The 22,171-nt window shown below is 40.3% G+C and overlaps 1 protein-coding gene across 17 annotated transcripts in view; it reads left to right on the top strand.

Annotated features, from left to right (window-relative positions):
* LOC109279056 (uncharacterized) overlaps window positions 1-22,171 on the top strand; it is a 309,036-nt gene that overhangs the window by 195,502 nt on the left and 91,363 nt on the right. For 9 of the 17 annotated variants that reach the window (XR_008420471.1, XR_008420469.1, XR_008420470.1 and 6 more), the window contains one exon: window positions 14,696-15,386. The exons of the other annotated variants lie outside the window; for them this stretch is intronic. Coding sequence is in view for 2 of the 9 variants with exons in the window: in XM_053897788.1 (XP_053753763.1) it covers window positions 14,696-14,852 (157 nt within the window). In the remaining 7 variants the exon portion in view is untranslated. Of the gene's footprint in view, window positions 1-14,695; window positions 15,387-22,171 lie in introns of those variants that run through there. 17 annotated transcript variants of the gene reach the window in all.

The raw sequence follows: 22,171 nt of genomic DNA on the forward strand, positions 1-22,171 counted from the left end.
GTTGCAAATGGCAAGATTTCATTCTTTTTGTGGCTGAATAATATTCCGTTGTAAATATATGACACATCTTTATCCATTCACCAATTGATTGACATTTGGTCTCCTTCCATAGTTTGGCTATTGTAAATAATGATACAATAAACACAGGGGTGCAGGTATCCCTTTGAATTAGTGTTTTTGTATTAGGGGGTAAATGCTTACTAGTGCAATTGCTGGATCATAGGATTTTAAGTTTTTGAGGAACATCCATACTGTTTTCCACAATGGCTGCACCAGTTTGCAACCCCACTAACAGTGCATGAGGGTTCCTTTTCTCCATATTCTTGCCAACACCTGTTGTTTCTTGTGTTTTGGTTTTAGCCATTCTGACCAGTATAAGGTGATATCCCAGTGTGGTTTTGATTTTCATTTCCCTGATGATGAGTGATGTTTAGAATCTTTCCATGAGTCTGTTGGCCATCTGTATGTCTTCTCTCGGAGAAATGTCTGTTTACGTCTTCTGCCCATTTTTAAACTGGATTGTTTGCATTCTGGGTGTTGGGTTTTATAAGTTCTTTACATATTTTGCATTAAAACCCTTTGTTGGATATGTCATTTGCAAATACTTTCTCCCATCTTATAGGTTGCTTTTTAGTTTTGTTGATTGTTTCCTTCCCTGTGCAGAAGGTTTTTAATTTGCTATAGTTCCAAAACTAGAAAAAAAGTTGCTATGGCTGACGTCAGAGAAGTTACTGAGTACACTCTCCTATGGTTTTTATGGTTTCAGGTCTCACGTTTAGGTCTTTATTTTTTTTTAATTTTTTTTTAACTTTTATTTATTTTTGGGACAGAGAGAGACAGAGCATGAACGGGGGAGGGGCAGAGAGAGAGGGAGACCCAGAATCGGAAGCAGGCTCCAGGCTCTGAGCCATCAGAGCCTGACGCGGGGCTCGAACTCACGGACCGCGAGATCGTGACCTGAGCTGAAGTCGGACGCTTAACCAACTGAGCCACCCAGGCGCCCCTCACATTTAGGTCTTTAATACATTCTGAATTTATTTTTGTGTATGGTGTAAGAGAGTGGTCCACTTTATTCTTTTGCAGTATCTGTCCATTTTTCCCAACACCATTTGTTGACAACACCGTCTTTTACCCATTGGATATTATTTTCTGCTTTACCAAATATTAATTGACCATATAATTTTGGATTCATGTCTGGATTTTCTGTTCTATTCCGTTGATCTACATATCGGTTTTTGTGCCAGTACAATACTGTTTTGATTACTACAGCTTTGTGTTATAACTTGAAGTCCAGAATTGTGATGCTTCCAGCTTTGCTTTTCTTTTTCAAGACTGCTTTGGCTATTTGAGGTCTTTTGTGGTTCCATACAAAGTTTAGGATTGTGTGTTCTAGCTCTGTGAAAAGTGCTGTTGGTATTTTGATAGGGATCGCATTAAATATGTAGGTTGCTTTGGGTATTGTAACCATTTTAACAATATTTGTTCTTCCAATCCATGAGCGTGGAATGTCCCCATTTCTTTGCGTCATCATCAGTTTTCATCAGTGCCCCAGCTGTGTGTTTTTCATATATGGCCTTTATTATGGTGAGGTATGTTCCCTCTAAATCTACTTTGTTGAGCGATTTTATCATGAATGGATGTTATATTTCGTCACTTTTCCTACATCTATTGAAATGATCACATGGTTCTTATCCTTTCTCTTATTGACATGATGCATCACGTTGGTTGATTTGTGAATATGTAACCACCCTTGCAACTCAGGAATAAATCCCACTTGATCATGGTGGGTGACTTTTTTTTAATATATCGTTGGATTCAGTTTGTATTATGTTGAGGATTTTTTGTTCTTTTTTAAAAATTTTAATGTTTATTTATTTTTGAGAGAGAGACAGAGCGCAAGCACTGGGGAGGCAGAGAGAGGGAAACACAGAATCCGAGGCAGGCTCCAGGCTCTGAGCTGTCAGCACAGAGTCTGAGGTGGGGCTCAAACCCATGAGCTGTGAGATCATGACCTAAGCCGAAGTCAGATGCTTACCCAATTTAGCCACCCAGGCGCCCCAATATTGGCCTATAATTCTTAAAAAAAAATTTTAATGTTTATTTGAGAGAGAGAGAGAGAGAGAGAGAGAGAGAGAGAGAGACAGAGCATGAGAAGGGGAGGGGCAAAGAGAGAGGGAGACACAGAATCTGAAGTAGGCTCGGGGCTCTGAGCTGTCAGCACAGAGCATGACGTGGAGCTCAAACTCACAAACTGTGAGATCATGACCTGAGCTGAAATCAGATGCTTAACTGACTGAGCCACCCAGGCATCCCTATAGTTCTCTTTTTTTGTGGTGTCCTTATCTGGCTTTGGTATTAAGGTAATGCTGGCCTCATAAAATGAATTTGGAAGGTTTCCTTTCTCTTTTCCTTTTTTTTTTAATGTTTATTTTTGAGAGACAGTGCATGCACACACAAGCAGGGGAGGGGAAGAGAGAGTGGGAGACAGGATCTGAAGCAGGCTCCACACTGACAGCAGACATCCTGATGCGGGGCTCAAACTAACCCCAAGATCATGACCTGAGCCAAAATCAGACACTCAACCAGCTAAGCCACCGAGGTGCCCCTCTTTTTTACTCCTTGGAATAGTTTGAGAAAAGAGGTACTAAGTCTTCTTTAAATGTTTGGTAGAATTTGCCTGTGAAGCCATCTGGTCCTGGACTTTTGGATGTTGAAAGTTTTTTGATAATTGATTCAATTTCTTTGCTGGGAATTGGTCTGTTCAAATTTTCTATTTTCTGTTTTAGTTTTGGTAAGTTGTGTGTTTCTAGGAATTTACACATTTCTTCTAGGTTGTCCAATTTGTTGGCATATAGTTTTTCAAAATATTCTATTAAAATTGCTTGTATTTCTGTGGGTTTTGTTGCTATTTCTCTTCTCTCGTTTGTAATTTTATTTATTTGGGTCCTTTCTCTTTTTTTCTTAATAAGCCTGGCTAGAGGTTTATCAATTTTATTGATTTTTTTTTTCCCAAAGAACCAGCTCCTGGCTTCATTGATCTCTTCTATTGCTTTTTGTTGTTTTTTGTTTATTTTTTATTTTGTGTGTGTGTGTGTGTGTGTGTGTGTGTGTGTATGTGTGTGTGTGTGTTAGGTTCTATATCATTTATTTCTGCTCTAATCTTTATTACTTCCTTCCTTCTGCTGGTTTTAGCAGCAAAAGGTGTTCTGCTTTTTCTAACTCCTTTAGGTCTAAGGTTAGGTTGTTTGAGATTTTTCTTCCTTGTTGAGGTAGGCCTATATTGCTATAAACTTTCCTCTTAGCCACTTTTGCTGCATCCCAAAGTTTTTGAACTGTTGTGTTTTCATCTTCATTTGTTTCCATGTACTTTTTTAATTTCTTCTTTTATTTCTTGGTTGACCCGTTCATTGTTTAGTAGCATGTTATTTAACCTCCATGTATTTGTGGTCTTTCCAGATTTTTTCTTGTGGTTGACTTCAAGTTTCATAGCATTGTGGTCAAAAAAGATGCATGGTATGACTTTGTTCTTTTTGAATTTGTTGATGCTTGTTTTGTGGCCTGATACATAATCTGTTCTGGACAATGTTCCATGTACACTTGAAAAGAATGTGTATTCTGCTGTTATAGGATGGAATGTCCTGAATGTATCTGTTAAATCCACCTGGTCCACTGTTTCATTCAAAGCCACTGTTTCCTTGTTGATTTTCTGTTTAGATAATATGTCCATTGATGTAAATGGGGTGTTAAAATCCCCTATTATCGTATTATTAATGATTAATTCCTTTATGTTGGTTATTAACCGTTTTGCGTATTTGGGTGCTCCCAAGTTGGATGCAAAAATAATTTATTGTTATATCTTCTTGTTGGATTGTCACCTTTATTATCATATAGTGTCCTTCTTTGTCTCTTGTTACTGTCTTTATTTCAAAGTCTCTTTTGCTGTTAAAAATATTGCTACTCTGGTTTTCTTTTGACATTCATTTGCATGATAGACATTTCTTCATTCCCTCACTTTCAACCTGCAGGTGTCTATAGGTCTAAAATGAGTCTCTTGTAGGCAGCATACAGAGGGGCCTTGTTTTTTTATCCATTCTGTCACCTATGTGTTTTGATTGGAGGATTTAGTCTATTTACGCTTAAAGTAATTATTGATAGACCTGTATTTATTGTCAATTTATTACTTATTTTGTGTGGTTTTTTTTCTGAAGATTTTCTATGATCCTTTCTTAACTTTCATGATTTTCTGGTTTTCTTTAGTAATATATTTGGATTTATTTCTCTTTATTCTTTGCATATCGATTAGTGGTTTTCGATTTGTGGTTACCATTGGGTTTGTATATAACCTCTTCTGCATATAGCAGTGTATATTAAGTTGATGGTCATTTCAGTTTGAACCCATTCTTTACTCCTGTTCTCCTCACATTTTAGATATATAGTGTCTATTTTACATCCTTTTGAGTTCCTTGACTGATTTTTTACAGAAATATTCTTTTTTACTGTTTTGTGTTTCCTACCTTTATACTGTCACTTCAAGTCTCTCCTTTCCACTCAAAGAGCCCCTTTAATATTTTTGTCTATGGTGTAAGAGAGCGGTCCACTTCATTCTTTTGCACATAGCTGTCCAGTTGTCCTAACACCATTTGTGCAAGCTACTTTTTCCCATTTCATATTCCTTCCTCCTCTATTTTTTACTTTATTTTATTTTATTTTATTTTATTTTATTTTATTTTATTTAAAAAAATTTTTTTAACGTTTATTATTGAGAGATAGAGAGAGACAGAGCATGAGCATGGGAGGGACAGAGAGAGGGGGAGACCCAGAATCGGAAGCAGGCTCCAGGCTCTGAGCTATCAGCACAGAGCCTGACGCGGGGCTTGAACTCACAAACTGTGAGATCGTGACCTGAGCCGAAGTCAGACGCTTAACCGACTGAGCTACCCAGGCGCCCCATCCTCCTCTATCTTTTTAACCATGGTTTTATTTCCCACCCTTTTCCAAAAGATCTCAATGTGACCAGGAGTGCAAAGGAATGGGAATATTCCAGAGCTGCTTTAAGAGAGACAAACCTATAGCTTTCAAAGAAACGTCTATTTCTTGTTGTGTTCCCTATGTCATACAACAGCCCTGTGAAACTGAATTAGGAAATTCATAGTCTTAAAAAAAAAAGTGCTCTCTAGAAACCCTCTGTCATCCTTTACAACCTAACCAATCCCTTTTGGTATTAATGTGTTTCTATGAATTCTGACCTTTCTGGTAATCAACATGGATATGCCATATCCTGGAAACAGACTAGAAATGTTGTTTGACCTGTGGATTAGGCTGCAATGACAGTGTGGTCTGTCAGTCCACTAAACACAGCTACCTGTAGAAAATGAACCCCCAAGTAGCTATATCTTCTCTCCTAGTGAACACAGAACTGTCTCATTTCTGAGCGAAAGCACAGCAGAAAAGGAAGACTTGCATGCTGCTTCTCAGGCCGTATCCTTATTTCCATGTCACTCCAGTCGACAATTCCCAGGACAACACAATCCACTATCTTGACAAGCAAATAAAAAGATACAAGAAATAAAGAAATAATCCTTCTCAGTATCTTTTCTCAAGGTCTTTCTCCCAGAACAACTTTCTTCTCTCCAGAAGCCAGCTCCAAGGCCCTGGTTCATTGGCAGTATGTATTTTCAGGTGGCAAAAAATGTGAAAAGGAATCATGCTGAACTTAGCTTCCCCAAAACTGAATTCAACTCGATGTCAAACTCCTACTAGGGCTGGTAATTAGAGAATTACATCTGTAGTTAGAGAATCTGTAGTTAGAGAAAAGAGACAGCTGTAAAAAACATCTTCTCACCCAAAGATAATTTGGGAAAGGTCATTTTATTACATGATTTATTTATATTCTTTCTCCACGGTACACAGAGCTCTGATGGGTACACAGAGCTGAGAGGAGGAGAAACATTGAAAGAAACCCTTAAGGCCCACCAGTGGTAGGCATCTTATGGGCCAAGGAGATGTCTGGGGTACATCCTTTAACTAAAATAGCCTTCAAGTCAATGCAGTCCTTCTGTGTCAGTCAAATGAAAAGGAAAGTTCTACCATAAGACCCATGTTCTCCCCAGTTGTCTGAGGCATCATCAGTAAGAAACATGATTAGCAGATCTTGCTTTTATAGTCACCAAGAACAATCAAGATAGTTTTCCCCTCTGAAAGGAAAAAAATGTCAAGTTAATCAAATTTCCAATGGTTCATCTTCTTTACACATTGTGTTGGCATGTTAACGGGCATAAATTTTCTCTTCTGGATTTCTTTGCCTGGAGAAGCATGTGATAATTACATTCTAAACAGACCTACATAGTTAATATGGAAAGCTGAATATCTCTTTAAATGCAAACAGATGGGCAGTTTTGTTTATCTTCACTTGGCTCTATGACTGTGTCCTAAACACGCAGGCAGGATTTTTTAATACCAAGTTTATAATGGTGACAAGTAGGATTTACTGGAGAAATACTTTTTGACCATATATTTGATTTAACCTCCCCCTGAAATGGAGTCCAAGCTAAACGTTTCTGGGTTTTGTATTTTTGTTTTCTGTTTAAGCATTACTCCTCTCTGTTTATTGCTGGCATGTCCCAGACGCTGGGGTCAGGTGTTTGAAAATGAGAACCAAATAGTTTTTATTCTTGCCCTCAGAGTGTAGCCAGTACTGTGGCTTTGTTAAGCTTCTTGTTTCCCTTGCTAAAAAGTACTTTAAAGAAATGCAGCGAAAGAGCCGAAGAGATGGCGAAGGTAAAGAATGTGACTTACTTTCCATGATTTCCTTCAACCCAACCAGTTAGGCATTCCTGTTTTTTGCTTTTACAAATGTTTATATAGGTAGCAACTTTCAGGATCCTCTAGCCAATTGTAAGTTTTCTGATAGGGCAGACTTTATCATCCTTTCTTCAAAACTGGCTTATGGGGGAAAGCTGTGATGAGGATCGTATTCTCTAATAATGTCTGTGGCTGTGTTTGACTGATTTGCTTCTTAGACGATGAAGTATGATGTCTCTATGGAATTCCATTTGAGAGAGATTTAAAAATTAAACATCATGAATATTCAGTAAAGCTGCCTGGAAGTTCAGCTCTAAGTGACTTAATCACTTTCTCTGCAGTTTTCATTAAAGAAGCCATTGCTGGGGCGCCTGGGTGGCTCAGTCGGTTGAGCGGCCGACTTCGGCTCGGGTCATGATCTCGCGGTCCGTGAGTTCGAGCCCCGCGTCGGGCTCTGTGCTGACAGCTCAGAGCCTGGAGCCTGTTTCAGATTCTGTGTCTCCCTCTCTCTGACCCTCCCCCGTTCATGCTCTGTCTCTCTCTGTCTCAAAAATAAATAAACGTTAAAAAAAAAAATTTAAAAAAAAAAATAAAGAAGCCATTGTTGGAACTAGGCAAGGTGTTTTGTTTTGTTTTATATAGAAAACCCTTAAAGTTAATTAGCAATACTATGTCAAACATTTCCTTGAAATGTTGAATTTTAATGCCCCTCAAAATACAAGTCACCCTAGCAAGGCCACGGCCCGCTGTAGGAGCCAAGGTTATTTCTTAATGCTATCTCTCTGCTTGCATGCACATTAGTTTCCAAAGAACACAAGGCCAATACAGAATTGATCTGTACTAAGTTCATTTTGTTCTTTTTTTGTTCTGTGTTACAAAGAGAATCTCAAATTATAAAACGTCCCATTTAAAATTAAGAGGACCATCTCCAAAGTTAGAAAAGAAGTAATAATGTAGGAGAGGTAAATGTGTTCAGAAAAATTACCCAAAAGTGACATAAGGCAAAAACTTTACTATTTGCTCCTTCCAAGTTATATCAGTTGTTCTATCTAGCCCACCTTAATAGATTAAAAAAAAAACAAAAACAAACAAGATAGCAACAATCTCAAAGACTAACGGGAAAATTATTTAGATTACTGAACGTATGCATACTTTGTAAAACAAGTAAGAATGTCAAGACTGAGGCCACTACTACAGGCTCTGAGCTCTGAGTTGTCCATTGCATTAGTCAGACCACCTTTAATTGAATTAAATTAAATTAAATTAAACTTGGCCACAATGGGTCAAGTCCAAAGGCAGGAGGTCTTATACCAAGTTGTTCCCTATGGTGGGTAGTGAGATTTCCCACCTATAATCCATGCGTGACATAGCAACTAATTAAAATCCAATCAACTAGAGAAGTCACTAGTTAATGAACATTCAAGAATAATAGCACATTACATGTAGTTAGCATCTCTTAGAAGTCTCAGTACCCCAACTTTGGAAGGGAGATATTGTTATCCTCATTTTGCAAATAGGAATATAGATGCATGGAGAGGGCAAACAGCTATTTCACTGTATAGCATCCAGAGCTGGGATTGAAAGTCAAGACTGTTGTGAGCTGGGAACACCACTTAGTTTTAGTTACGGTTTCGATATGTACCGGTTGAGTAACCTCGAGGAAGTCACTTAACTTTTCTGAGCCTCAGTTTGTCCATCTTTACTAAGGAGAAAACAAGCACTAACTCACTGTTGGGAGCATTAAGGAGACCATTCACTCACTTAAAGCATTTTAGCACAGAGGCTAGCCCACAGTAAGTACTCGGTCAACCTACTCTGGACACAAAAAGAAAAATGAGATTCTAATACAAAGTTGATTTCCAAAGAGTCGTCCAATGTGTTCAAGGAGAGATATGCAAACTACTGAACGTTCAACTCAATCGCCATTCTCCACAAGGGTAAATTACAGTGGGAACTCATGTGGAAAATGATGAGTTAGAGGCATAGGGTGGCATATGAGACGAAAAGAAACATATGATGCATCATGTTTACTGTGATTAACAAGGCAAGAAGGTGAACGTACACTTCAGAAAGCTCTTGAACAACAGCAGTGAGACAATAAACCCATTTCGTCAGTCTTCAGTTAGCTTAAAAAAATCAATGCTCATTCTGGTTTATATAAGTTATATATGTTTCAATAGGAAATTTTTTTTTTAAATACAAGGTGCTTAAAAACAACTCAGAAGTAAAATTTCAAGACTCTTTGAGAACATTCAGATTTCCCTTTTTAACTTTCCTCTTCTGGACTGTAATGATTTAGGGTGAACTTTATTTGACCTTCCAATAAAGGCTTCAGTTATTTGAGGGAACAAGAAAGATGGGAAGATGAAAGAAATCGAGTCGCCCAAGTTGCCAGGGCTGGCAAAGTGATTCCAAATTCAGAATCCTTGTGCCTTGAGCCCCTTTCAGAACAGGCTCCTGGCAAATCCAGGGCAGAACTCCAAGCTACTGGCAGGCAAGTTTCAGTACAAAGCAAGCCAAATGTAACATAACTGCTTAGATTCTGATTCTTTGGAGGTGTGAACTCCATCTATGGATTGTGAAAGTCTTTAGGATTTATCAGTGAGGGGCTATGAATGTAAGAGAGTTGAAAATGGGCAGATACAGCCAGAAATGCATAAGCAATGCATTTTTCTTTTCCTTTTTCTTTTTAATGTTTATTTATTTTTGAGACAGAGACAGAGTGTGGGCAGGGGCCACACTGCAGGGAGGGGCAGAGAGAGAGAGGGAGACACAGAATCTGAAACAGGCTCCAGGCTCTGAGCTGTCAGAACAGAGCCTGACGCGGGGCTCAAACCCATGAACTGTGAGATCATGACCTGAGCTGAAGTTGGATGCTTAACCAACAGAGCCACCCAGGCACCCCAGCAATGCATTTTTCTATGATACAATGTATCTGTCCCCTTCTGAACAAGATACACCAGGGACCATTAGAGGATCCCATTTTTTAAAAATCTCAATCATTTCATAAATAGCTTATCTGAAACAAATCAATACAAATCCTCCTTGCATCATTTTATCATAAAGACCATGTATTTCCTTTCTTTTTTTTTAAAGGTCACACCGGTCTATTTCCTGTATGAGAGATCTCTTTGGGAGGTTCACTGCTAACTGATTAAAACCTAATCACCTTGGTACACTAGAATTTCTTTATCAGAAGCCTTTCTTACCCATTAGGAGTACTAAAGTTTGGCATTTGAGAACAGTTCATTCTGGGCTGTCTGCAAAGAAGAAAGGGGATGAGAACCATTTTCAAGGGCTTTTCTCGTGACATTTACTCCTCAGCTCTGCAGGAGAACACGTCAGCTCTCTCAGTCCACAGCTGCCTGTACGTCCATCCTGACTGCATTGCCCAGGGACTGTGTGCTCAGTTCTCAAAGGGGCCATCAGTCTGAGAGCTGGATGGGAGCCACCAGTGGGCAACGGTCTGGAAACAGACCAGTCCCTTCCTGTTACTCACAGCAAAAAAAGTCAAACAAGATTGATGGAGGGAAGGGTAGGAGAAACGAAAGTGTTAGGAAAAATACTCCCAAATTTGGAAATAAGGCAAAAAGAATACCACAAGCCGTTTCAAAGTCATACTAACTGTTCTAATTAGCCCCCTAAAGGTCATTTGACACTCCAGAACTGCACTAATATAGTTGCCGAGAACCACATATGGGCCCTTTAAGTTAAATCCGAATTAAAATTTAATAAAAAGCTTTTGTACCATGAAGGAAACCATCAACAAAATAAAAGGCAACCTACTGAATGGGAGAAGTTATTTGCAAATGATATTGTAATAAGGGGTTAATATCCAAAATATATAAAGAACTTCTACAACTCAACACCAAAAAAAAAAAAAAAAAACAAAAAACAAAAAACAAAACAAAAAACAAAAAACAAAACCCTGATTAAAAATTGGTCAGAGGACCTAAATAGACATTTTTCAAAGAAGACATACAGATGGCCAACGTCTGTTGGCCATGAATGGATGCTCAACATCACCAATCATCAGAGATATGTGAATAAAAACCACAACGAGCTATTACCTCATGCCTGTCAGAATGGCTAGCATCAAAAAGAAAAGAAACAACAAATGTTGACAAAGATGTGGAGGAAAAGGAACCCTCATGCACTGTTGGTGGGAATGTAAATGAGTGCAACCATTGTGAAAAACAGCATGGTGTTTCTACCAAAAATTAAAAATAGAAATACTATATGATCTAGTAATTCCTCTGCTGGGTATTTGCCCAAAGAAAATAGAATCACGAATTTGAAAAGTTATATGCACCCTTATGTTTAGTGCAGCATTACTTACAATAGCCCTGATATGGAAGTACCCATATATTGATGGAAGTGTCCGTAAACAGATGAATGGATAAAGAAGATATGTATATGAATGATACACACACACACACACACACACACACACACACACACACACACACTGGTAGGAATGAGATCTTACCATTTGCAACAACACAGATGGAACTAGAGGGTATTATGCTAAGTGAAACAAGTTAAAGAAAGACAAATACTGTACGATTTCACTTATATGTAGAATCTAAAACACAACACAAATGAACAAGGAAACAAAAAAGCCAAACAGTCGTAAATACAGAGAACAAACTGGTGGTTGCCAATGGGGAGGCAGGTGTGTCTGTGGGCAAAATAGATAAGAGAATAAAGATGTAAAAACTTCCAAATATAAAATAAATAAGTCACAGAGTTGAAAAGTACGGCATAGGGAATAGAGTCAATAATATTGTAATAATGTTGTATGATGACAGACAGTGACTACATTTACCGTAAACACTGAGTGATGTAGAGAACTGTCTAATCAATATATGGTGCATCTTAAACTAATCTAATATTGTATGTCAACTATACTTCAATAAATAGCTCAATAAAATTAAAAAGTCGGTTCTTCAGTTATTCTAACCACATTTCAAGAGTTCAATGGCTACAAGAGGCTAGTGGCTGCATACTGAACTGTGCAGATAAAGAACATTTCCATCATTGCAGAAAGTTCTATTGGGTAGCTGTTCTAAGGAAAGGTAAATCTGTGTTAAAATTTACTATTAATTAGAGCTTAGACCATAAAGTTAGATGTCAACTGGTAGAAAATTGATAAGTTGCAAAGACTTTTTGTTTCTTAGAGATGCAAATAATTTTTGGCCAGAAGATAACTCCACAAGTTCTGGTTTTATTACCCTGAAGGAAATTAATCAGTTTTGTATACACATTAGTTATTTTGTTCCAGCATTGTTTAACTGAATAAATATGTATCAGTCTCTTACATCCTCCTTTTGAACCAGTTTTGTCTTCCTGCTGTGTCTCTTGGTTACTGAATTAGAGAAATCCTTAACATATGCCCATTACATATTTTGGAGTATTATATTTCTAACTTTTAGAGAACTGTAACAAAGGGATTGAACAGATGCACCTAGTGAGAATTTGATTTAAATAGGGTCTAAATTAAATATGGGGAAGATTGTTCTCTTGGCAAAATTTATGTAAGTGCTTCTCAGCTTTTCCAACAATACAGTAGCACAGCAGAGAGATTAGAGTCTACGCTTTGAGGATCTTTGTCAAGGTCCATAGAGGTCACTGCCAGGATAATACACAGGAAGGAAGTAGAAGCAAAATAGAAGAGAAAAAGCTGAGGAAGATTGAAACTTTCCCCCTTTTTTATTTTGTGTAATATGGCATGGTTTTATTTTTTAATTAATGAGTACACAGAACTACATAATTACAAATAAACATTAAAAAATGCATAAGCAGGGAGGCAATTTATCATTAAATCAGCACTCTACCACTTACTAGTGTGTCCTTAGGCAAGTGATCTAATTTCTCTGAGCCTTGGTTTACTCATCTGTGAAATGGAAATAATAACAAGTAGATCATAGGACCAGTGTGATGATCAGATTAGACGAATTGTGACACAGAGTTAGGACTCAATAAACGTTAGCTAGAATTATTATCACCCCTGGCAGTCCAGGAACATTCCTTAGAGTTACCGAGAAAGCAACATCTAATACCTCTCATCTGATTTTGAAAATTCATGGGAATACTGCTGCCTCATCCATAATATATTTCCTTTTAATTCGATCATAATTTCATCTCACATTCTTGAGTAAAGATACTTCACTTTGATCTTGACTTTACCTGTTCTTGGTGAGCTCAGTGTATCATTAGGAGGATGCATACCCCGGATGGCAAAACATGGCATCTATGGTAGACAATAGTTTCCCTGAAGACTGGTAGGAAAAACCGTTATACCTAATTTTAGTGGACTTTGAGAAATCAAGAGTGTCAGAGGAAAGGTACAAGTACACAAATATACACATGCCCCTACCACCACCAATAGCACTACCCGAACAATGCCCAAACAACCCAAAACTTATTAGAACTTGCAATTTGGACAATTATTTTTGGTGAAGGAAAAGAAGAAAGAACAAAGACGTCACATATGACATGTCACACCAACCTCCCTCCACCCCGTGCCCCAACCCCGTCCTTACTTATTTCATTTTCTCTTCCTCGTAGTTGAATACGTAGATTTGCAGAAATTTACGTTCCAGAATAGAGAGAAGCCCAGAGAAGCAAAGCTCATAAGCAAGTGTGTTGGCAACAAAGAACCAATCTTAAGAAGGTGGGAACCCAAAGTAGCCCAGACAATCTCCCTGGGAGAATGGAAATTCCTCCTCCTCAGCCCCGAAGGAGGCTAACCCAGGTTCTGTTGCCCTGCCTGTGGCAGATGGTGAGATGATGAGATGGTTATGGGTGCCCGTGGATTCCTCAAAGGGAAGTTAGGAGAGAAGGAAAGATAGATACTAAGTCTTTTGATCTCATGACAATTAATGGTGAAGATGTTTGTCGCAAGGATTAAGCAAAAAGGAGTTTTTGCTAAAAGAGACCCCTTGTTCACATTTATCCAATGCCCTTAAAGGATTATTTAATATATTTTTATTAATATTCACTACTTATAAAATTGATATTTAATATTATTATTTAAACAATCGTTTCCTTTGGACTTAAATAGGCTTTAGCTGTAAGTGCCCTATAAGTGGTTTCTGCCCCCCTGCAGCGTATTACCTTGAGTAACTTTCAGGGACGGTCAATCCTCACTTCCTAGGTATCTTTGTGAACTTAGTAGAGTTAGTGAACTTAGTAGTAGGTGCTTAGTAGAGTACATGAGGGCGTGGAAAGCCAGTAAGCATTAGCTCCCATTGTGATCACTACTGAACTAACTCTGGGGTCACCCTAAGAAGGCTAACTCTTACTATTTCTTAAACTTAACTAAGGAAAAGCCAGTTGTGCCGTTTATCAGGATCCTGGCAATAAAAAGGATGCACCCCCAACCCTGAGGTTGGTTGTAATGAGAAGGTGCTCATGATGGGAGGTGTGGATACAGAGAAACAAGAGGTGGCAAGGCACTAAAAGACTAGCAAAACTAAGTAGTTATGACTGTTTTTTTATGGCCTGAATGCTGTATGCCCCCAAATGCATACGTTAAAACCCTAACTCTCAACAATGGTATTAGGAGGTGGGGCCTTTAGGAGGTAATTGGGTCACAAAGGTGGGAGCTTTCATGAGTGGGATGGCTGCCTTTCTAAAAAAAATTTTTTAATGTTTATTTTTGAAGGAGAGACATAGCATGAGTGCAGGAAGGGCAGAGAGCGAGAGGGAGACACAGAATCTGAGCTGTCAGCACAGTGCCCAACACGGGCCCAAACTCACAAACCGCTAGACCATGACCTCAGCCGAAGTTGGACACTTAACTGACTGAGTCACCCAGGCGCCCCATGGGATTGCTGCCTTTCTAAGAGGAGACAGGAGAACTTATTTCTCTCTCCACTCTCTGCCCTAGGAGGATGCAAAGAAAAGAGGTCCATCTGCAAACCAGGAAGTATTCCCTCACCAGACGCCAGATCTGCCAGTGCCTTGATCTTGGATTTCCCAACCTCCAGAGCTGTGGGAAAATAAATTTCTTACTTAGGATGTTTAGGCCATCCAGTCTATGGTAATTTGTTAGAGCAGTCCAAGCTGACTAAGACAACTGTCCTTTGGGCTGAAGAGATAAGTGGTAGCCTTAGTCACTGCCAGGGGGGAAATGACAAAACACTAAGGGAGGAGGGAAGACATACCCCGACTTCTTTCTTTCCTGCCCCCTGACTTCCTTGTCGGTATCACTCTCTAGCCGAACCCAACTTGAACCTAGCTGGCCAAGGAGCCCCAGCTGCAGCCTAGAGGCGGCCCACTGTGCCAGAGATGGGGAAACAAGGATGTAGGGGGAAGAGAGACAGAGAATAACCATGTTCTAAGACTGCAGTCACATACATGGTTAATTTTCCTCTTCATTCCTGATGGTTGAAATTCACTTTCTAGAAGAGGCCCACCCTAGCCTTCTGTCCCTAGCTCTGGCAACTTCCTTCTCTTCATTAGTAAATGCTGCCATTAAAACAACAACCTAAGCAAGTCAGAGGATATACAAAGACAACTTGTGCTACTTAATTTCAAAGCGCCAGCTCTTTGAACAGCATTAAAGTCTGTTTCTCATAGAGGGCAAATTAGTTAATTTCAAATGTGCTCTGTGAATATCAAGAGACCACCCAAATGTTTACTTATTTTAGGCCCGTCCTCTTAGTAGGTTAAAAGAATCCATTTGCTCTGAGAGAAAGAAGGGGTTGGCATTCATGCATATAAATTGTCTAAATTAAGGGTCAGCTCTATATTAAAACAACATTAATTATTCATTTAGCAGAGGAGAAAAATTTACCTATCACAGAAAACCCTTAGGGTGACATTCTTTTCTACAAACCCGCTTCTAAACCAAATAACATCTCAAATACTCCTCTTATTCAACCTCGCTTCCTGGAAATGAGAAAAGGCATGGAAAGAAAAACAACTCAGTGCTTTATAGTCGCACCGTGTCTTAGGGGTTGGTATATGCAAGTTCATTTACACCAGGAGCTTAGATCCAGAATTCCAGAGCCGAAGAAATATGCGCTGAAAAATCCCTTGACTGTTACTCTCTAATAAAGCTCAAACTTTGGAAAAAATCAGTGGGGTCTGTTCCAGGCCTGGGATCCTGGGGACTAGCAGAGGAGGACCCCAGAGGAGGTGTCTAACACCTGGCTGAGTTACAAGTCCCCCTTCCTCTCTCTGCCCCCACTCCCCCAGGGACTTTCTGGAAGCAGAACAATCATTGTCCAAACTCAACTCACAGTTGTCCACCAAGAAAACAGTCTCTTTTTCTGCCAACGGGAATGTTTTAGATTTGCAACAGCAGACTGAAGGCCAGTCCTAGGGACTTGAGGAAGAAGAGTATCCAAAGAACACATTTTTATTTGCTAGAAAACAAGTACCTTGTTTATCATAACAAAGTCAGGGATCTGTATCTTTCTACTCTTTTTTTTATTGTTTATTTATTTTTGAGAGAGACAGAGACAGAGACAGAGAGAGCACGAGCGGGGGAGGGGCAGAGAGAGGGAGACACAGAATCTGAAGCAAGCAAGCTCCAGGCTCTGAGCTGCCAGCACAAAGCCGGATGTGGGGCTCGAACCCACAAACTGTGAGATCACGACCTGAGCCGAAGTCAGACGCTCAACCAACTGAGCCACCCAGGCGCTCCTCTTTCTAGTCTTGATCTGGATAAATTCACTTTGCCCCTGCTCTCAAAATAGCTATGGACTCCTACCAATGGCTTAAAGAATTTTTCTTGTTGTTCTGGTTTTGATGAATCAAACAGCTTAAGGTGTAGCCTGTTTTTGAGAGTTCCTGTGTTATGAACTTGACATTGCTGAAAGCCAGGGTTGTTAAAATTTTCAGAGTAGGAGCATCTACCTGGAATCACCATAGAAGCCTTGGGGAAGGCTACCAACATACAAAGATCTTCCCTCTTTGCTTGGTTGCATGGTCTGAAATTCAACCTTTAGAAGTGATTTCTTTGGATCTTTCATTGTCTTGTTTTCTAGAAGACTCATATTCAAATGCAAATACCACTAAGAAAGATACTGTTGAAGCTGTTGAGACCCTTGGCAGTTTGGGAAAAGTGGTATAGGGCACCAAGGCATTCCCTTTGGCTTGAAAAGAGGGCGTTGAAAAGGTGCTAAAAATGCACCTTCTTCAGAACTTTTTTGAAGTTTTTTTCACCACGGCACAAAGTTCTTTCAAAAGACAGGCTTTAGGTTCAGAAGTTCCTGCTTATTAGCAATGTGGCCTTTGGCAAATCTCTTAAAACTTCTAGGCCTCAGTTTCACCATCAATGAAATGGGCCAATAACATTCTATTAAGTATTTTTGTGGGTCTCACATGAGATAACTCATATCAAGTTACTAACATGGCACTTAGAACATAGTAGGTGTTCAGTAAGTGGAAAATGGTGATGACAATCGCATCTGCTCCCTACAAACAGATGAATCAGGAAAAAACATTTAAATGTGTACAGAGTAGGGAAAAATAAGGAAGAAGCAGATGGTCGGAACATTTCAATGGCAGCTGGCTCTCTGTGTCACTCATGCATTGCCTCTGTCTCTTGCTGGGAAGAGGGAGGTTTTATAAAGGAACTGTCACTGCTTTCCGTAGAGCTGATTTGACTCAGAGAGAAGGAGACACAGGGGAAACCATAAATAGATGCAGCTGTCTGATTCCTCAGGTCCATCCCTGGGAGAATATTTACTCAGCTCCAAGGAAACAGTTTTATTTGGCAGATTATGGTTTTAAAGTTTTTTTGCATCTGAATGCTAACATTTCCTCTCTCTCCAACTAACTGCTTTCTAACCTTTATAATGTGGCCTTGTAAATAACCTTTTCTGCGGCTACCAGCCCGCTTGAAATTTAACTAGCCAGATGTAAGCCTATCTCACACTATATCGCCTCCTATAGTGATGCAACAATAGTCAGGGAAGACAGGGCAAAACAAAACAGAACAGGACGTAATGGATTGGGGGTCCAATTGAGGCATGCGGGTTTTAGTTTGATGATAATCCTAATATGCTCAGTAAATGAGTTTGCAATGGAAGGAAAACGGCGTGGATAAAGGTTTAGTCCTCATGAAGAGGTCTCGAAAACCATTCTGCTAATTTTAAGTGATGGGAATCATTTCAAGGGCACATTTTCTTTGTGTATCAACCCGATGGCCTGATCTTCTGGTGGTATGTTTATCATCCTAAAAAAGAAAACCCGTTTCATTGAACAAGTAATGCATGTTTCCATGGGCATATGTGAAATCATCTAGGGAGAAACAGGTGCAGAACTGAGCTCTGATGTTCACCAGTCTGCCAGCTCTGCAGTTCCCAGTGGGCACTGGGGCTTTCTGAATGTCCTGCCATTTTTCAGTTAGTCAAGTTCCAGCTTGTAGGGACAATGCCCTTCTTTCAAGCTGAACACAGCACTTTGTCAATTAGCCCCTGATGCAACACCCTGGGGTTGTTATGTCTCAAAGGCTGTCTGGAAAGGGTTCTAGAGGCTTCAGTTCCAGAACGTGAGACTGCACCGTGGGCATCCTCATATCCATTTCCTCCTATCCATCTCTGTGTGAATTTTAAGATGCACCTATAGGTTCCTCTCCACTCAAATGCAAATGAAGATATTCTTGGCTCCTTACAGTCATCAAATATTCCCAGACATGTTAGAAATCCCTTTAGGCTCTCCTAAGATTCCAAAGGATATGGATCTGCAGGGCTGCTAATTGCCATATCTGTATCCCCTGGGGATGGCAATTCCGTATGTGCTCTCTAGACAAAGACCAGCAACTTTCTAGCCAATAATCCCCCCCCCCCCCCCGCCCCTTGGTCAGATGCTACTAATAATATTGCCAGTCTCCATTCTTCCTCCCAATCCTAGTAATGAAATTAAAAAAAAAAAAAAACAAGTAAATGTTACATCTTAGAAGAGGTTGGAAGTTGCTTAAAAACAGGTAGACTATTTTGCTCTCATTATCCCGAATCCTTATTAATAGCACCTCCTTCACTCTCACAAACTGTCACAATTTCAGTGGTAAAAAAACGTGATTGCCATGTGTTCAGAGATTACTTGAGAAACCAAAATATTCCCCTATATTAGTGAAGGCAAGGGCTTGGCTGTTATACAAAGAAACCTCTAAAATACAGTCGTTGAAAGAATAGAGAGATTTCTGTGCCATCTAACAGTCCCGAGACAAAGTGTCCAGGATGGCAGATTCTGTTCCCCAACAGGATCATTGAGGAACCAAAGTTCCTTCCCTGTTGTTGTTCCGCCATATCTTAGAAGGTTGAATTTGAAGTCAAATTAAATTCTCCATATTTGAATCTGAGTAGTAGTGGGGGTTGGAGCTAGTGGGGGTTGGAGTGAAGGGGAGGAGGGGGGAGGGAGTGCAAAGGGGAGGATGCCCAAAGATCAAAGGGCTAGGAGTAAAGGCAGCACACCTTACTCCTGCCCCCATTTCTGTTTGGAAGAGCCTAGTTACACAGCTTAGGGTCACCCAGCTAGTTGAGTGGTGGAAAATGGATTTGAACCCAGGTATCTCAAGCTCATGGTCTTTGAGAAAAAGACACAAACAAATAATTACATTACACATAAATAAACACATCTATAATAAATTATATACTAGAAAACAGGTGCCAATAAAATACATTGGAATCTGAGAAAAGTGTGCCTAACACTTTTCTCCCCACATGATCATGGAAGTCTCCAGGGTGGGCCTAAAACTCTGTGTCTTAACATATGAGCAGGTGATCTCTAAGCAGCCAAGAAGGTAGAAAGGCTAGAACGTCAACCATCACGGAGACAGGGATTGGGTCAGTTTTGTTGTCTTCTGCCTCCGAAACACCTGAAACGGTATCTTGTATACAGTAGGCACCTAATAAATAGTTCTGCTATGAACAATGGAATTTCAGGCAAAGTGCACAGCAGGTATAAGGACTAGGCACCTGGCTTGCATTGAGTCTCTTTGACTAATACACGGCCAGTCTTTCGGGTTCAAGAGACATTTTCCAGCTGCTTCTTTTTTAGAAAGCTTTTTCTTTTAATTTTTTTTTTTTTAACATTTATTCATTGTTGAGAGACAGGGAAATAGGATGTGAGCAGGGGAGGGGCAGAGAGAGAGAGGGAGACACAGAATCCGAAGCAGGCTCCAGGCTCTGAGCTGTCAGCACTGAGTCTGATGCAGGCCTCAAACCGACGAACCATGAGATCATGACCTGAGCTGAAGTCAGACGCCTAACTGACTGAGCCATCCAGGTGCCCCAAGAGACATTTTCCAGCTGCTTCTCATGGAAACCCTTGCAGAAATCTTGACATGATTTTTAAATTTCAACTGTCCAATGGCCAGGTCCTGTACCCTGAGCCCTGGGATTCAAGAGCCTTTCTAACAATCCCCTTTTGATAAGCCTGGCTTTGGCCTCTGTGGGCTGCCCCGAGGTGCAAACAAAACAGAGATGTGAAACTTGGGAGGCAGGCTTCTATTGCAGTGTTCTGCCAACTCTTTTGGATGTTCTGGATTCTGTTCCTCGTCTCTAAGGCACCAGCTCAGATTCTGGCCAAAGAAGGCTGAAGCTCATGGAGTGGCAGTTCCCAGGGGAGAGAAAAGGGGATGGATGAGAAGCTATTACTTAAAAAGCTCACAAAAGGGTGTTCAGGCAGGTGCACTGGGTGGCAGGAAGGCAGAGGGAGAGATTGCTACCCTTTTTCTACAGAAATTTTGAAAACACTATCAAGAAAAGCGTATGAAATTACCCTCATGCCCACACTGAAAGAGTAGCAGTTAAAATATCAGAACAGACACTTATGTTTTCTAGGGTTACATAGAGGCACAGGCAATGGAATGAGGCCTGTGTGTCTGTGCTCTCACATAAAGGAATAGCAGGAACGTTTTGCATCAACCTTAATTATTTGTCTACCAATTCATTTTAAATAGCTGCATTTTGGGGACACCTGGGTGGCTTAGTAAGTTGAGTGTCTCTCTCTTGGTATAGGCCCAGGTCATGATCCCAGGGTCATGGGATCAAGCCCTACATCAGGCTCGGTGCGGAGTGTGGAGGCTGCCTGAGATTGTCTTTCTCTTCCTCTGCCCCTTCGCTGCTCACATTCTCTCTCTTCTCTCTCTCAAAAAAAAACTAGCTGCATTTGTTCAAAATTTGATTTAACCAACTGTCAAGATATGTTTTCATTGAAAAAGTTTTATTGATTTCATTAAACAAGTATGGTCAGGTGGTGTTAAATGGGCTTTAGTGTGGACTGGAGGGCAGTCTTCTGGTGCATTCTGGCTGCATAACCTTAAAGGGGCTTATGTTGCCTCATCAGTAAAATGAGGATGATGATAGTACTTCACTGGTCTCTTTGCAAAGGAGCCAGTGAAGTGATTGCTAGGAAATTCTTGGCATCGTACCCACAGGAAATGGCACCCACATGGGCAAACCTCCATACACATTAGCTATAATTATTAGTATAAAAACAGACAATGCAGAAAACCATGAAATTTAGAAATCACCTGCAATCCTACCACCCAGAGAAAATCAAAGTTAACTCTGTCGTATTACACTTGTGCTTCCGTAACAGATATGTACCGCGGGCATCTTTTTCCGCTAAGTTCTCTTGCTCTGCAGTCCATATCATCCTTTCTAAAGGCTGCAGAACATTCCATTGATGCAAATGTACCAGGATGTATTCTTGATGAAGAAGAAAATAAAGTTAAGCCCAGCAGACCACGAGTCCTCACTTCTATGCCTGGCCAAATCCTCGTCGTGCACATTTCCTATCACCAGCAAAAAAACAAAACAAAACAAAAAAAAACACCTCACTATAAACTCAACGCCGCAGTCAGGAAGGATCTGTGAACTGTGCCCCAATTTCCTAATCAGAGCTGACCTCGAGTGTTCCAGGATATCTCCCTTCACTGGCATACTCTGCTATTGGCTTTCAAAAGAATGAAGAGGAGAAGGGGTCAAATCCCACCCACCTCCGCTCTAGGACTCCTGCCGACTCAGCAAACAGGGGCAGTTCTGAAAGTGCCCCTGGGTTTGGCCAAGCAGGCACTCAGGCCCCCTTGAGAGTCACAGCCTCCTGGGGGCCTGACCGGGGAGGAGGGGCACTTGTTTACACTGCATCCCAGACCAAACAGCTGGGGAAATTGCCACCCCTTTCTTTCCCCCTGCTGCCTTAAAAACTAATTTGATTATCTCACATGAAGAAGAAATTTCTTTTCTCACTCTTTGTTCTGCTCTCTCCTTTCTGTCTTCCCTTCTGCTTTTTCCCCCTTTTCTCCTTCCCTCCCTCCTTTCTTTTTTTTTTTCTTCCCTGCTCATCCCTTCTTTCCTCTTTCTCTCTTTTCTCCTTCCAGCGTCCATTTGTTGAGGAAAGTTTAACA

This window comes from Panthera pardus, unplaced genomic scaffold (assembly GCF_024362965.1).
Source record: "Panthera pardus isolate Hobbes unplaced genomic scaffold, ASM2436296v1 HiC_scaffold_8, whole genome shotgun sequence".
In the NCBI taxonomy this organism is placed as follows: Eukaryota; Metazoa; Chordata; class Mammalia; order Carnivora; family Felidae; genus Panthera; species Panthera pardus.